The sequence below is a fragment of the Acinonyx jubatus genome, chromosome B1, assembly GCF_027475565.1.
Source record: "Acinonyx jubatus isolate Ajub_Pintada_27869175 chromosome B1, VMU_Ajub_asm_v1.0, whole genome shotgun sequence".
NCBI classification, from domain to species: domain Eukaryota; kingdom Metazoa; phylum Chordata; class Mammalia; order Carnivora; family Felidae; genus Acinonyx; species Acinonyx jubatus.
Genome location: NC_069382.1, coordinates 111,037,170 through 111,050,117, shown reverse-complemented (window position 1 = coordinate 111,050,117; position 12,948 = coordinate 111,037,170). Strand labels below are relative to the sequence as shown.

General features: G+C 46.7%; 2 protein-coding genes across 4 annotated transcripts in view; one reads left to right on the top strand and one right to left on the bottom strand.

Moving 5' to 3' along the window:
- Positions 1–12,578, bottom strand: part of LOC106983648 (group XIIA secretory phospholipase A2) — a 43,602-nt gene extending 31,024 nt beyond the window's left edge. Inside the window, exons 1-2 of one of the 3 annotated variants that reach the window (XM_053217067.1) lie at positions 12,200–12,340; positions 11,636–11,735 (exon numbers count right to left, since the gene is read on the bottom strand). Coding sequence is in view for 2 of the 3 variants with exons in the window: in XM_015081843.3 (XP_014937329.1) it covers positions 12,200–12,410 (211 nt within the window). In the remaining variant the exon portion in view is untranslated. Of the gene's footprint in view, positions 1–11,635; positions 11,736–12,199 lie in introns of all 3 variants that reach the window. The other 2 variants (XM_015081843.3, XM_015081840.3) reach the window with 2 other exon arrangements.
- Positions 5,103–7,912, top strand: LOC128314490 (uncharacterized). Its single transcript, XM_053217072.1, has 2 exons — positions 5,103–6,230; positions 7,673–7,912. Exon 1 carries the CDS (start codon positions 5,118–5,120, stop codon positions 6,021–6,023), a length of 906 nt encoding a protein of 301 aa, XP_053073047.1. The 5' UTR covers positions 5,103–5,117; the 3' UTR covers positions 6,024–6,230; positions 7,673–7,912.
- Positions 12,579–12,948: the final 370 nt, after the last annotated feature.

Genomic DNA, 12,948 nt, shown 5'->3' with positions numbered 1-12,948 from the left:
AACAACCAGTTCTTTCTCAAATGAACTTTTTAATATCTCCTGCTAGACACTTAGCACTTCTACAGTTTAAATTTTGAGTCTAAGTATTAAATCATGAATCTCTTGTTAGATCATTTTTCAGGACTGTTCAGCACATTTTTTTTAACTTTATTTTTTGAGAGAGACAGAGAGAGAGGGAGAGAGAGGGAATCCCAAGCAGGCTCTGCACTGTCAGCGCAGAGCCCAATGTGGGGCTTACACTCACAAACCATGAGATCATGTCCTGAGCCGAAACCAAGGGTGGGACACTTAACCGACTGAGCCACCCAGGTGCCCCTGTTCAACACATTTTAAATTTAGAGCTGTCTACCCAGTGTTGCTGCTCCCAGATATTCACAGATATGAGACACAGATATTAACCAGGGCAGAGGTCTGCTACACCCTGTCATAGATAAGCCCTCTCTATAAGCAGCCATGAAGTCATTAACCCAACCTTTTGGGTAGACTACTCAACCAGTTGTGACCTCATCTAAATCAAGTTTTCGCCAACCTACATTTCTCATGAGAGTATCATGAGAAACTAGCCATTTGATCTATGGTTTTCTTTGTCTTAACACATGAGAACTCTTTTCACTGAGTGGATGGAGGCTAGCTCAGCATCACATTCTTGGGGAAGCCATTCTATTTCCTTGAAGCTTCATCATGATGCTCTCTGTCAGGGGTTTTAACAACCAACTGTTCAGGGGCACCTGGGTGGCTCAGTCGGTTAAGTGTCCACCTTATACCTCAGGTCATAATCTCCGGGTCATGAGATTGAGCCCCATATCACGCTCCCTGCTCATTTTTTTTTAAGTTTATTAATTTTGAGAGAGAGAGAGAGAGAGAGAGAGAGAGAGAGCAAGCAGAGGAGGGGTAGAGAGGGAGAGAGAAAATCCAAGCAGGCTCTGCACTGCCAGCACAGAGCCCCACACGGGGCTTGAACTCATGAACCATGAGATCATGACCTGAACTGAAATCTAGAATCAGATGCTTAACTGACTAAGCCACCCAAGTGCCCCAGAAATGTTTCTCTCTTGATGCTTTGTTTTATCATCTGTGTGGACAGAAAAAATCTAAAGATTTGCCTGGACTGAGTTTATGATAGATCTTTTCTACATATTTTTTAAAAACTTGATGTAAATACTTCCAAATAGACCAATTTCCTTCCAACTTCCTGAAAGCCACTGAAGCAGATGACCTGTCATAAAGGGAAGGCTGTTGCAATCCCTATCAAAATAACACGAGCTTTCTTCATAGAGCCAGAACAAACAATCCTAAAATTTGTATGGAACCATAAAAGGCCCCAAATAGCCAAAGCAATGCTGGAAAACAAAAACAAAAACCAAAGCTAGAGGCATCACAATCCCAGACTTCAAGATCTATTACAAAGCTGTAATCATTATGGTATTGGCACAAAAACAGACACACAAATCAATGGAACAGAATAGAGAACCCAGAAATGGACCCACAAATGTATGGCCAACTAATCTTTGACAAAACAGGAAAGAATATCCAACTTGCTGAATCTCTTCAGCAAGTGGTGCTGGGAAAACTGGACAGCGACAGGCAGAAGGAACCTGGACCACTTTCTTACACCATACACAAAAACAAACTCAAAATGGATGAAAGACCTAAACGTAAGACAGGGAGCCATCAAAATCCTCGAGGAGAAAGCAGGCAAAAACTTCTTTGACGTTGGCCGCAGTAATTTCTTACTCAACACGTCTCCAGAGCAAAAATGAACTATTTGGGACCTCATCAAGATATGTCTGCAGGGTGAAAGAAACAATCAGCAAAACTAAAAGGCAACTGACAGAATGGGAGAAGACATTTGCAAATGACGTATCAGATAAAGGGTTAGTATCCACAATCTATAAAGAATTCATCAAATTCAACAACCCAAAAAACATATAATCCATGAAGAAATAGGCATAAACATGAATAGAAACTTCTCCAAAGAAGACATCCAGATGGTTAACAGACACATGAAAGAAATGCTCAACATCACTCATCATCAGGGAAAAACAAATCAAAACCACCATGAGGTACCACCTCACACCAGTCAGAACGGCTAAAATTAACAACTCAAGCAATAACAGATGCTGGTGAGGATGTGGAGAAAGAGGATCTCTTTTCACTGCTGGTGGGAATGCAAACTGGTGCAGTCACTCTAGAAAACAGTATGGAGATTCCTCAAAAAATTAAAAATAGAACTACTGTATGACCCAGCAATTGCACTACCAGGTATTTATCCAAGGGTGTGCTGTTCTGAAGGGGCAGATGCACCCCAGTGTTTATAGTAGTGATATCAACAATAGCCAGAGTATGGAAAGAGCCCAAATGTCCATCGACGGATGAATGGATAAATAAGATGTGGTGTATGTGTGTGTGTGTATGTGTGTGTGTGTGTGTATATATACACACACACACACATACACACAATGTAGTATTACTTGACAATCAAAAAGAATGAAATCCTGCCATCTGCAACTACATGGATGGAACTGGAGGATATTATGCTAAGTGAAATTAGTCAGAGAAAGACAAATATCATATGACTTCATTCATATGATGAATTTAAGATACCAAACAGATGAACATAAGGGAAGGGAAGCAAAAATAATTATAAAAATTATAAAAAATTTAAAAAATTATTATAAAAATATAAATTATAAAAACAGTGAGGGAGACAAAACATAAGAGACTGTTAAATATATGGGGTGCCTGGGTGGCTCAGTCAGTTGAACGTCTGACTTCGGCTCAGGTCATGATCTCATGGTCTGTGGGTTGGAGCCCCGCGTCGGGCTCTGTGCTGACAGCTAAGAGCCTGGAGCCTGTTTCCGATCCTGTGTCTCCCTCTCTCTCTGCTCCTCCCCCACTCTCACTTTGTCTCACTCTGCCTCTCAAAAATAAATAAATGTAAACAAATTTAAAAAAAAAAGAGACTCTCAAATATAGAGAACAAACAGAGGGTTGCTGGAGTGGTTGTGGGAAGGGGGATGGGCTAATTGGATATGGGGCATTAAGGAATCTACTCCTGAAATCACTGTTGCACTATATGATAACTTGGATGTAAATTAAAAAATAATTAATTAGTTAAAAAAAAAAAAAAGAAAGAAAGGGAAGGCTGTTGGGTCAACCATCTCACCACTGCGCTCTATAGGAAACGCAGCGTAGAAATTCAAACATGTTTTCCCAAACAAATGAGATTTTAATTGGTGATTACTAATCTGCAGAAGGTCCTTGTGCTACTTTATTTTTTTTGTCCATTCACTCTCCTATTTTCCTCAAATCTCCAACACTTCTATTCCCATCTTCTCTCTCAGCTATGATGATCTTGATTCCTACCTCACGGAGAAAAACCGAGGCAATCAAAAGAGAACCTGGCCATCTATCCACCTAATCATCATCTGCGCCCATATCGTCCACCTTTGTTCCTATTAAGAGAAAAATGTCCTCTGTGCTCTCGGCCAATCTATTTATATACTGGAACCTGCTCCTGTCACTTACCTAAGGACATGATACGAATAGGTCTCCTTCCTGTCTCCCGTTATCAGTGTTTTCACTCTCTACTGAATCATCCTCAAAAGTATACATATATATTATTATTTTTCCTAATGACCTAAAAACTTTTTTCCACGTCTGCCCTATTACAGTTAATGGTAACCCCATCCTTCCAGTTATCCAGGCCAAAAACTTTGGATTCATTTTTTATTCTATTCACACCTTCCTTCTGAGCCATCAGCAAATCCTTTAGGCTCTTCCTTCAAAATGTATCCAAAAATCCAACCACTTCTCACTATCTTTATTGCTACAAACCTGTACAAAACCACCATCGTCTTTTGTCTGAATTCCTGCACTTGTCACCCTGCCTCCATTCTTGCTTCCCACCTTCCTGGACCCTTTTTATCCTTTGCACAACAGTCAAAGGGATCCTGTTAAAACATAAATCACTGAATAAATTTACTTATTTGTAATTCTAAAACATTTTACAAGCCAATTTTGTTTTATATTTTTCAGAAGAAATCAGAAAGTTTTCTTCCTCAAATCTTTTCTGTCAGGGAGAAAAAAAAAATTAAAAAACAAATAGCAACTCTCTAATTTGTTCTCCCAAATAACTTTACTTCAATCTCAATAAAGCCTTGTTCCCACACTAGGGAGGATGGCCAGAAGGGAGCAAGTCTCCATAACACCAATCCTTTTGATAAAACAAAGAAAACTGAATGCAACAAGTCTGTGTCCTTTAATCTGACCACCCTCTCCCTACTACTAAGTCTTTTTTTTTTTTAAAGCTCTTTACCGCAACTATTAAACACCCCTGAATCACCATGCTCCCCTAGCTTTGGGATTTGTCTGTTTCTGTTTGGTTCTGATTTGGTCACCTGCATTCCAAAATACAGGAGAGGTTGAAACAGTGTTCTAGGAAGACTTCTCAGGTAACAGCAATTAAAGAACAATTTTCATTATGTTGGAATTATCAACATGGTGACTTGGAACTGAAAGGGCGGGCCTACGCCGGCCGACTCCATCTTGTTCTGTGTCCTTCACCTTGAGTAACACCCCCCTCACCTGCCTAACAGGACTCGGACCCTTCCCCATAACCCTTCCCCAGCCAATTGGCTGAGGCCATAGCCATTACCTCACCAACTGCCCCTAGGCCCCAATAAAACGTTTGTCCTTTTGAAACTCGCTCTCTCTCCCCTGTATCTCACCGCTGCGTCGGTGCAGGTAGGGGACTGAGCTCGAGCTAGATCGAATAAAGGCTCTTTTGCTTTTGCATCAGACTCGGCTCCCTGGTGGTCTTTGGGGATCACGAATTCTGGGCATAACATTAGGGGGCTCGTCCGGGATCCCCAAGACCCCCGAGGGACCCCTGACCCGGAGAGCCTGACTGGCCACGGTTAGTGTCTGTGAGCTCATTTCTGGAATTCTGGTAGTGCCCTACGCAGTCTAAGTGGACGCACTGGAGGACCACGGGCCAGGAGTTTCAGAAGACGTTCTGATCCGCCCTTCTGGAGGGACGTGGAATCCCCTCAAAGGTCTGAGACGAGGCGTGACGCTCCTGCTGGTCGGCGTGAGGCCGTCGTCTTTGGAGGGACATGGAATCCCCTCATCGGTTTTGGAGGGACGTGGAATCCCCTCAAATGTCTAAGCCAGCTCTCAGTTTTGCTTCCATGAAGTTGGAAGACTTTCTAGGGGCCCTCTGTTCGTCTGTTTTTGTGTTTCTCTGTTTTGTTCTGTGGACTTACTGGACAGACGTTATGGGACAGACTCAGACTACTCCTCTAAGTATTATGATTGATCACTTTAAGGATGTGCGGGGAAGAGCTAACAACCTCAGTGTGGAAGTCCGAAAGGGTCGGTTGCAGTTTTTTTGTTCTAGCGAGTGGCCAACTTTCAATGTCGGATGGCCACCAGAGGGGACCTTCGACCTCCCTACCATCCACCGAGTCAGGAGTATCATCTCTCAGCCTAAGGCGGGCCATCTTGATCAGCTCCCTTACATTATCACTTGGCAGGACCTTGTAGAAGACCCACCCTCTTGGCTTAAGCCCTTCCTAGCCCCGCTCCCTCCGGAGCCAAAACCCATTCTTGCTTTGCAGGGGACAAAGAAGAAGAAAAGTCTTACCCAGCCTTCAGCACCCCTCTACCCTGTCCTACAGGGGGGTACTGAAGAAGAATTAATTTTTCCTCCCCTGTATAACCCCTCTAGGATGCCGGAAGAACACCATCCTCCCCCTCCAGGGGAGGCAGACGCTGTTCCGAGAGCGGGAGGCGGAAACGCTCCAGTGGGAAGCCCGCCCTTTACCAGACAAAGGGCTCAGAGGCAGCAATCCACCTCCGCCACCGACTCCACTATTCTGCCCTGTGAGCCACCGGACCCCCAGACACGGAGGGGAATCAGCCCCATCACTATTGGCCTTTCGCCACTAGTGACCTCTACAATTGGAAAGCTCAGAATCCTAAGTTTTCCGAGAAACCGGCAGGGCTTATTGATTTATTAGACTCTGTTCTTTTTACCCATCAGCCCATGTGGGACGATTGCCAGCAGCTTTTGCAGGTCCTGTTCACAACTGAAGAAAGAGAAAGAATCCTCAATGAGGCCTGAAAACTAGTTCCGGGTGCAGACGGGAATCCCACCACCAACCAGGCTCAGATAGATGCCTCCTTCCCCTTAACTCGGCCCCAGTGGGATTTCAACACGGCAAAAGGTAAGGAGAGACTCCGGGTCTACCGCCAGACTCTAATGGGGGGTCTCCGAATGGCTTCTAGAAAGCCAACCAATTTGGCCAAGGTAGGAAATGTACAACAGGGAAAAGATGAATCTCCGGCTGCCTTTTTAGAACGGATCATGGAGGCATTCCATACCTATACCCCCATGGATCCAGAGGCTCCGGAAAGCAAGGCAGCTGTTATCATAGCCTTTGTAAACCAATCGGCCATAGACATTAGGAGAAAATTACAGAAAATAGATAGACTAGGAGAAAAAAGTCTGCAGGACTTACTGGTGGTAGCCGAAAAGGTATATAATAACCAGGAGCCTCCTGAGGACAAGCAGGCTTGCACCATGGCGGCTGCCAGCAGTAAGCAGACTCGAGACCTGGCCAGAATACTACTAGCTACCACTGCTGACTTCCCCGAGGAACGAGACCGCCGTCTCCGGCAGCTGGCAGACGACACAAGAAAAGGTAAAGGAACCACCAAGGGGGGGAAGCAGAAGCTGCAGAAGGATCAGTGCGCATACTGCAAGGAGATAGGGCATTGGGCCCGAGATTGTCCAAAAAGGGCCAGCGGGAAGGGAAGCAAGACTGATCGAGTAAAAGTCCTAGAGCTAGATGAACTAAGTGATTAGGGGAGTCGGGTTCGGACCCTCTCCCCGAACCCAGGGTAACTCTTAAAGTGGAGGGGACCCCTATTGACTTCCTTGTCGACACCGGAGCACAACATTCGGTCCTCCGCACCCCACAAGGAAAACTAGCTAGCAAGAAGTCCTGGGTACAAGGGGCAACTGGTATGAGCCAGTATTCATGGACTACCCGAAGAAGAGTAGATTTGGGAATGGGCCGGGTATCCCACTCCTTTATGGTAATACCAGAATGCCCCTACCCGATGTTAGGACGGGACTTACTGACCAAGATTGGAGCTCAGATAACTTTCAGACAAGGGGGGGCCTCAGGTCACCAATGGCAACGGCCACCCCATCCAGGTCCTGACCATGAAACTGGAGGATGAATACCTCCTCCACCAGGAGGCGCTCCCGAGAGAGGATAATATAGACAGATGGCTACAAGAATTCCCCTCGGTTTGGGCAGAGACCGGGGGGGGGGGGGGGGGGGGGGGTTGGGACTAGCCGCTCATAGGACCCCAGTCCTGGTAGAGCTCAAGCCAGGAGAGAGTCCGGTAAGGATCAAACAATACCCCATGTCTCAGGAGGCCCGGGAGGGGATCCAGCCACACATCCGGAGACTACGAAGCCTAGGGGTACTAGTTCCTTCCCAGTCTGCCTGGAACACCCCCTACTGCCGGTCAAAAAGCCTCACACAAATGACTACTGACTGGTACAAGACCTCCGGGAAGTAAATAAGAGGGTCGCGGACATACATGCAACTGTTCCCAACCCATATACTCTCTTGAGCTCCTTGGCACCCTCCAGGGTCTGGTATACTGTACTAGATTTAAAGGACGCCTTCTTCAGTCTGCCGCTGGCACCCCAGAGCCAACCCTTGTTCACCTTTGAGTGGCATGATCCGGAGGAGGGCTACAGTGGGCAACTCACCTGGACACGGCTACCTCAGGGATTCAAAAATTCACCCACTATCTTCGACGAGGCACTACACGAAGACCTGGGTGAGTACAGAAGGGAGCACCCTGGCCTCACCCTTCTACAGTACGTAGATGACATCCTGATTGCTGCCAACACGGCCAAAGACTGTGAGCGAGGGACCCAGGGCCTGCTGGCTGCCCTGGGGGCCTTAGGGTACCGGGCATCCATGAAGAAGGCTCAGATATGCAGGGAGAGGGTAAGTTACCTGGGATATATCCTGGAGGGCGGACAGCGGCGGTTATCAGATGCCAGAAAAGAAACTGTCCTAAAGATCCCTACTCCCACCTCCCGAAGAGAAGTGAGGGAATTCCTAGGATCAGCCGGCTACTGCCGCTCTGGTCCAGGTTTGCTGAGATCGCAGGCCCTATATGAGCTACCAAAGGGAAAACATTTAAATGGGCTGAAAAAGAAGAAACTGCCTTTAATCAGTTAAAAAAGGCCCTCCTAAGTACCCCAGCCCTGCGCCTACCAGACATTACGAAGCCCTTCCACCTCGTTGTAGACGAACATAAGGGAATAGTAAAAGGGGTTCTAACTCAAGCCTTAGGCCCCTGGAACCGCCCAGTGGTTTACCTGTCTAAGAAACTAGACCCAGTGGCTGCCGGCTGGCCACCATGCCTAAGAATTATTGCGGCGACAGCACTCATGCTGCCAGACCAGCTCGGAGTCTCAATATTAGAGCACATGCATCGGTCTACTCACATGGGGGCCCGAAAATTAAAAGACTTAATCCGACATGCCGAATCAAGATTCACCAACAGGACACCAAAATAGAGCAAGTTGTATCTGCCTGCAAGACCTGCCAACTCACCAACGCGAGAGCCACATCAAATAAAAAAGGAACCAGGCTCAGAGGCACCAGACCAGGAGCCCAATGGGAAGTCGACTTCACTGAAGTCAAACCAGGAAAGTATGGTTATAAATATCTTTTAGTATTTACAGACACCTTCTCTGGCTGGGTGGAGGCATACCCAACCAAGCATGAAAAGGCTCAGACGGTGGCTAAGAAGCTACTAGAAGACATCTTACCCAGGTATGGTTTTCCTGCCATGGTAGGATCAGACAATGGACCAGCTTTTATCTCGCAGGTAACACAGGCAGTAGCCAAGGCGGTGGGGGCAAACTGGAAATTACATTGTGCTTATAGGCCCCAGAGCTCAGGACAGGTAGAAAGAATGAATAGAACCCTAAAAGAGACCCTTACCAAATTAACCATGGAGACTGGCGGGGACTGGGTGACTCTCCTACCGTACGCCCTTTACCGGGTTAGAAACACTCCTTACACTCTGGGTTTTACTCCCTACGAGATCATGTTTGGCAGGCCACCCCTTGTTATTCCCAGCCTTCGAGCTGAACTTATTGCTGAGTTTAAAGATCAAGAACTTTTTCTTTCCTTGAGAGGGCTCCAGAGGGCGCACGAGGACATTTGGCCGCGCCTCCGTGCCATCTATGAGGCTGGCCCAACCCGGACACCTCAACAGTACAGGCCGGGAGACTGGGTCTACGTCAAGAGGCACCACCGAGAGACCCTCAAGCCGCGCTGGAAGGGACCCTACATCGTGGTGCTGACAACCCCCACTGCTCTCAAAGTAGACGGCATTGTGACCTGGGTCCATCACACCCACGTTTGACCAGCGGACCCCTCCTTGATCCAGAAGGACTTCGTCACGCGATGGGCCATCATTCAGGACCAACACAACCCGCTCAAGCTCAAGCTACAGCGCATTCGACCCACCTAATATTGGTAACTCTGTTAACTCTGTTTGTCATTGCTCATGCTGCCGGGAGTCCCCACGCCCCCCAAAACATCACCTGGCAGATCATAGACACCAGCTCGGGGACAATACTTAATCAGACCTCCCAGAGCCACCCCAGGGACACTTGCTTCCCAGAACTTTGCGTAAACCTCCAAACTCTGTTCCCCTTGTCACCATAAATGCAGCCGGTCCCATGATTGGGTCCGTAAGCTACATGACAAGGGAGGAATGAAAGGGCGGACCTACCCGGCCAACTCCATCTTGTTCTGTGTCCTTCACCTTGACCACACCTCCTCCCCTTGAGTAACCTCCCACTCACCGTTCAAACTTCCAATCAAACACGCCGGCGATCTGCGTAACAGGACTCTGACCCTTCCCAGCCAATCAGCTGAGGCCACAGCCATTACCTCACCAACTGCCCCTAGGCCCCAATAAAACCTTTGTGCTTTTGAAACTTGCTCTCTCTCCCCGGTATCTCACCGCTGCATTGGTGCAGGTAGGGGACTGAGCTCGAGCTAGCTCGAATAAAGGCTCTTTTGCTTTTGCATCGGACTCGGCTCCCTGGTGGTCTTTGGGGATCACGAATTCTGGGCATAACAGGAACCACAGTCCTATAAGCAGACAGCATTTACTAAGACACAAAAGGATGTTCACTGAAGAATGTCATTTCCTAAATTCTCAAGTTCATTTGTGGTTTCTTTTTTTTGGGCCGGAGATCTTGCTCAAAACTCCACATGGTAAATTTAGTGGGGCTTGTTGAAGATAAAAAGGGTTAAGTAATACGAAAGATTAAAGTCATCTTTATAACAGGGATAGTATCCAATCAAATGCAGAGATATTTTAAATGTAAATAAACTCTAGAACACTTGATTCCTAGCAAGTAAATGAAGACTGCTCCTTCCAAGCTTTTCCTATCTCAGTAAATGGCAACTACATCCTTCCCTTGGTTCAGGCCAAAACCTTCCGAGTCATCCTTGACTAGCCTTTCTCCGCAGGTCCTTTACACCTGCCCTTCTCTCTGCCTACAGGGTTCCTTCTCCAGATAATCACAGTGTCGTCACCTTCACCATTTTCAGATTTCTTCTCAAATATCATCTTATCAGTGAGACCTTCCCTGAACAACCTATTTAAATGAGTAAACTGCCTACCAAAACAGCCACTGCTGTTGTTACTAATGTTCTCTAAACACTCTTCTACTTCAGACCTACATATACTGCATATTTGGTTTTTACTTGTTGTTTAGTTTACTGACTGCCTCTCCCCACCAGAATGTAAGCTGCATGATGAATTCTGTGTATTCTGTATTGCTGAATCTCCAATTGGTAGAACACTTGAGAACTAACAGGCACTCAAGTATTTGTATCATGACTAAGTAAAATTATGATATCTGACTCAGGAAAGGCAACCATTTAATCTTCATATAATTCACTTACTCCTCCCAATAAGCTCTACAACGACAAAAACATCCTTCCTGACTGCAAACTGGTGACATTTAGGCGTAAATTTTGGAAGGAAACATTTTGCACCTCGTAGCATACAAGATATGGCTCATTCTTTAATTCCATTAACATAAAACTGGAAATTATTTTGAGAATTACAGGCAGCAGGTGGCATCACAATTTTACATTAAAGAGATTTATTTTAAATTCACCTACATCCAAACTGGTTTTACCATTAGTCACTGAGTTCCCCATTACTTTGAGCTGCCAAGCATTAAATGAACTAGGCCCAGACTTCATCTCTTATTTGAAATATGATCTCCCTAACAAAATCTTGACATTTTGAATTTCCAAAGAGAAGCACTACTATCTTATCTGAACTGTTACAATATTTAAACATTCAAAAAAAGCAAGTGCTTGAAAAGATTTCTGCTGAGATAGAGTTTATTTTAACCAAAATGCCCCAAACAAGTTCTCAGATTCAAACAAAATTAAAGTTAAAAAATATGAAAAAGCAAACCAAAACAATGATATTAGTATTAATCATTACTAATTGGAAGAGGCGCCACTGATAACCAAGGAAAGAAAATTCCTACCACGTCGTGATAGACAATTTCTCCAAGAGTTATCACAACTCTTTCTCAACAGAGCACACTAAAATGTCTGTACAAAGGTTGTAATTTATTTTCTGTAGCTCTGCAGAAAAAAAAAGAAATTAAAACCAATTACTGAGAAAGTTACAACGTCATGATTAAAATTCTCGGTATATTCTGCATGTTCAGCTGACTAATAGCGCTAAAATACAGAGCTAAAATCAGTCGGTTCCACTCCATTTCCATGACGAGTACGTCACAAAGTTCTTAGGCAACTTTGGGCAATAGCAAAAGAAAAAAATAAGAAAGAAAAGGTAGTAATGGAAAAAAAAAATGAAAACGGGACGGAGAGTATACCCTCAGGTGACCTCTTACATCCTAACAATTGTGGTGCGAACTTCTAACCTGATTGCTCAATCACAAGAACGGGAAGATTCTAGCAGTGATTAACATTTTCCACGGCTAGAGGACAACGTCAAGGTGTGCCCTGCATCTCCCACTTCCACTGCCTCCGTCCCCGCAACACCCTGAAATTGAGGGCCTCGCAGGGCCTGGGCTCCCTCTCACCGTCATTGCACTTATACTGGCAGAGCCCGTCCTCGCCTCCCAGGAGGTCCAAGGCGGCGTTCAGGTACGTGTCTATCTTGTGAACGCCGTTTCTGATGGTCTTCAGGGTGGCCCTCCAGTCGGTGGTCTGGGCCTGCTCCTGGCACCTGAGAGCTGCGGGCAGGAAGAGGAGTAGCAGGAGAGCGAGCGCGGGCCGCGGGAGCAGGGCCATCAGCGCTGCGCCGGACCGTGCCCCCACGGAACCCACGGGGCGCCTTGGAAGCGGCGCCAGCCCCCAGCTGCTAAGTCCCCAGCAGCTACATGCCCACGCCTCCTTCCGAACTGGGAGGCGGGCCCTCACCGCCTTTACTGAGCTCCCGCGGGGAGGCGGTGCCGTCGCCGAGACGCGAGACACTGCGCACGCGCTGACCTAGTCCCTACTGTGCGCCTGCGCCAGGGCGTGGTGAGTCAGAGGCTGGAGAAAGCGCGAGTGCGGGGCTCTTGTGGTGTCCACCGCGCTGTAGTAGTTCCCACTTTGCGCCTCCGCCCGGGCTCTGGTTAGTATTGCCTGAGGGTGTAGTATTAACTCAATACGGGTGTCGGGCACCATCCCCCAAGGAGGCTGACTAAATCCGTACCGAGTGGCTGTGACCGTCGGGTTTTTTTTTTAAAGCCCCCTCCCGGGTGGCTGTAGGGTGCAGCCAGGACAGGTTCAGCCCAGCAGTTCCCTCCCCAACACGTCTCGTGGGACATCTTTTCGGGGTGTTCAC

Coding starts and splice junctions, on each gene's coding strand:
- LOC128314490 (XM_053217072.1), top strand. CDS start 5,118: ATGGAATCCCCTCATCGGTTTTGGAGGGACGTGGAATCCCCTCAAATG.